Source organism: Austrofundulus limnaeus, unplaced genomic scaffold (assembly GCF_001266775.1).
Source record: "Austrofundulus limnaeus strain Quisiro unplaced genomic scaffold, Austrofundulus_limnaeus-1.0 Scaffold1791, whole genome shotgun sequence".
Classification (NCBI taxonomy): domain Eukaryota; kingdom Metazoa; phylum Chordata; class Actinopteri; order Cyprinodontiformes; family Rivulidae; genus Austrofundulus; species Austrofundulus limnaeus.
Window position 1 is genome coordinate 62,066 of NW_013954193.1, and position 2,336 is coordinate 64,401.

The 2,336-nt window shown below is 39.9% G+C and overlaps 1 protein-coding gene across 1 annotated transcript in view; it reads right to left on the minus strand.

Annotated features, from left to right (window-relative positions):
* The window catches only part of LOC106536368 (ubiquitin carboxyl-terminal hydrolase 32), a gene marked incomplete at both ends in the record, with an annotated part of 57,582 nt that overhangs the window by 53,370 nt on the left and 1,876 nt on the right, over positions 1-2,336 (minus strand). Inside the window, 1 exon segment of the mRNA XM_014033627.1 lies at positions 775-934. Within this exon segment, the coding sequence (XP_013889081.1) occupies positions 775-934 (160 nt within the window).

Consider the following 2,336-nt stretch of genomic DNA (forward strand, 5'->3'; position numbering starts at 1 on the left):
ACTCTATCTAGGAGGCACAGTTTAGATGGATAGTTTTTATTTTTTACAATAACAAGCTGCAATGAAAACAAGAAATAATGAAACAAACGTAACAACTTTCTATTTCTTGTCTTTTTTAAAAATATAAGGAGTAGAAAGTAAAAAGTACGCTGAAAAATAATTACTCAAGTACAGATACCCAAAAACTCTACTTAAGTACAGTAAAGAAGTATTTGTACTTAGTTACTTTATAACTCTGCATAACATATATACATTTTGTAAGTCAGAACTCAGCTGGACAGTGGTAAAATGTACGAGTAAATTCAAACTTATGAGCAACTTACAAACTTAGAGCTGCTGTATTTGTCAGTATTTTGGGGTCCAGCTATCWATAGGGAACATAATGAGGAACCTGTGACGCCTGCTGGATCCAAGCAGTGCAGAGGTCCACAACCATCACCACAGAGATGGAGTGTCCTGCTGCAGCTTCCTGCATCATAGATTTGTTTCATTTCTTCAATCATCAATGAAAATGAATGAGTGTGGGTGCAGAGAGCTGGTTGTTTCAGCACATAAAACACTAACTTTGAGTGAGCGGTGAGTAGAAAACTCTAACAAGTTACAGGATTTAAAGAACACAACCTTCACAGCAAACAAACTGTCCTCAGGAACTATAAGGACAGCCTGAAMTCCAACCACTAAGTATTTTCTTTAAAAAGTCTTCTGTAACATTCCCTAACYGTTCCTACAAGCATATAACAAGTTAAAAGAGGTGTTAATGTTGAAGGGACTCACAGTGTGTGACACCAGCCAGGGTCTGGTAGAAGGTGGGTGTGTCGCTGTCGTCTGTCAGGGTGACACACACTCCTGCAGAGAGGAGCCATCGGGACAACGTGAAGGCCTCCTTGTTCTGCAGCAGCCAGTTCCTGAAGCGCTCATAGTTCACTTTGTCACTCTGCAGAAACACACGGAGGCAGACTCAATGAGTGTGTGGGCCCTCAGGGGCCAAACCAGCCTGCTGTAGCACCGCTTCACTTCCCTGGAGGGAGGAGGACTGTGCTGCAGAGGCACCAGCCCCGAGCCATCCCAAATCATAACCACTGTCTCAGAGCATTTGTGTCACGCCGCGTGAGTTAGTGGCAGTTTCTGCAAATATTTATCATCAAATAAAACCAAATAATAAAAACATATATGGAATTTATATCTTTAAAACTTCAAAGTACTCATACAAACTTATTTCTAGATGGAGAGATTATAACAAGTGATAAAACAGAGTTTATAAAATGGGTGTTTATGAACAGAACTTTGCTAAACAGTATATATATCTATCATATGACATCTCAATGTCAGACAAGCAATGAGCTCAATTAATAGCAAATAATGACTTCATCCTATAAATATTCTAAATGTGTTTATTAACTAAATGTGGCAAACAGTACAACCCAATATTATATGACTGTTCAGTCTCAGATGTGCAATGAGCTCAATTAATAGCAAATAATGACTTCATCCTATAAATATTCTAAATGTGTTTATTAACTAAATGTGGCAAACAGTACAACCCAATATTATATGACTGTTCAGTCTCAGATGTGCAATGAGCTCAATTAATAGCAAATAATGACTTCATCCTATAAATATTCTAAATGTGTTTATTAACTAAATGTGGCAAACAGTACAACCCAATATTATATGACTGTTNTTAATGATGGCAGACTTTACAGTTTAAGTTCAGTCATGTTCTCTGAGGGGACTGATATATATTTAACACATTAGCAGCTAGCAGCCTAAAGACTTGAACTCTTGTCACCCTTAAGACTCTAGAGACGAACAGGTCTGTGAGCAACATCAGTTAATCTATGATCCTTCTACAATTCATAAAAACATAATACAGATAATAACGAACGAAAAGGCAGACACATTTACTGTCTAACTCTCCTTGCATACACAACAGGTCACTGTAAGAATTGTTAAAACACAGCTTGTTTAAACTTAAGAGTTTTCACCAGCAAAACAGCATCACTAAAACATGAGCTTACAGTGGAGGGGCTCTGAAGGTCCGATACCCACCTAGAGGTGCGACTCTCTCAGAGTGGCAGCAGAAATACCATACCATTATCCAGAGAACATCCTTAGAGGAGTGCTGCCACAAGCTGCATGCAGCAAAGACCAACTACTGCCTCAAAAACCAGCTGTTCTACGTCATCCTGACCGCAGGGCTGTGTCCTGAGGATCTGAGCTCGGACCACGTTAGGTGTCCTGAGGATCTGAGCTCGGACCACGTTAGGTGTCCTGAGGATCTGAGCTCGGACCACGTTAGGTGTCCTGAGGATCTGAGCTCGGACCACGTTAGGTGT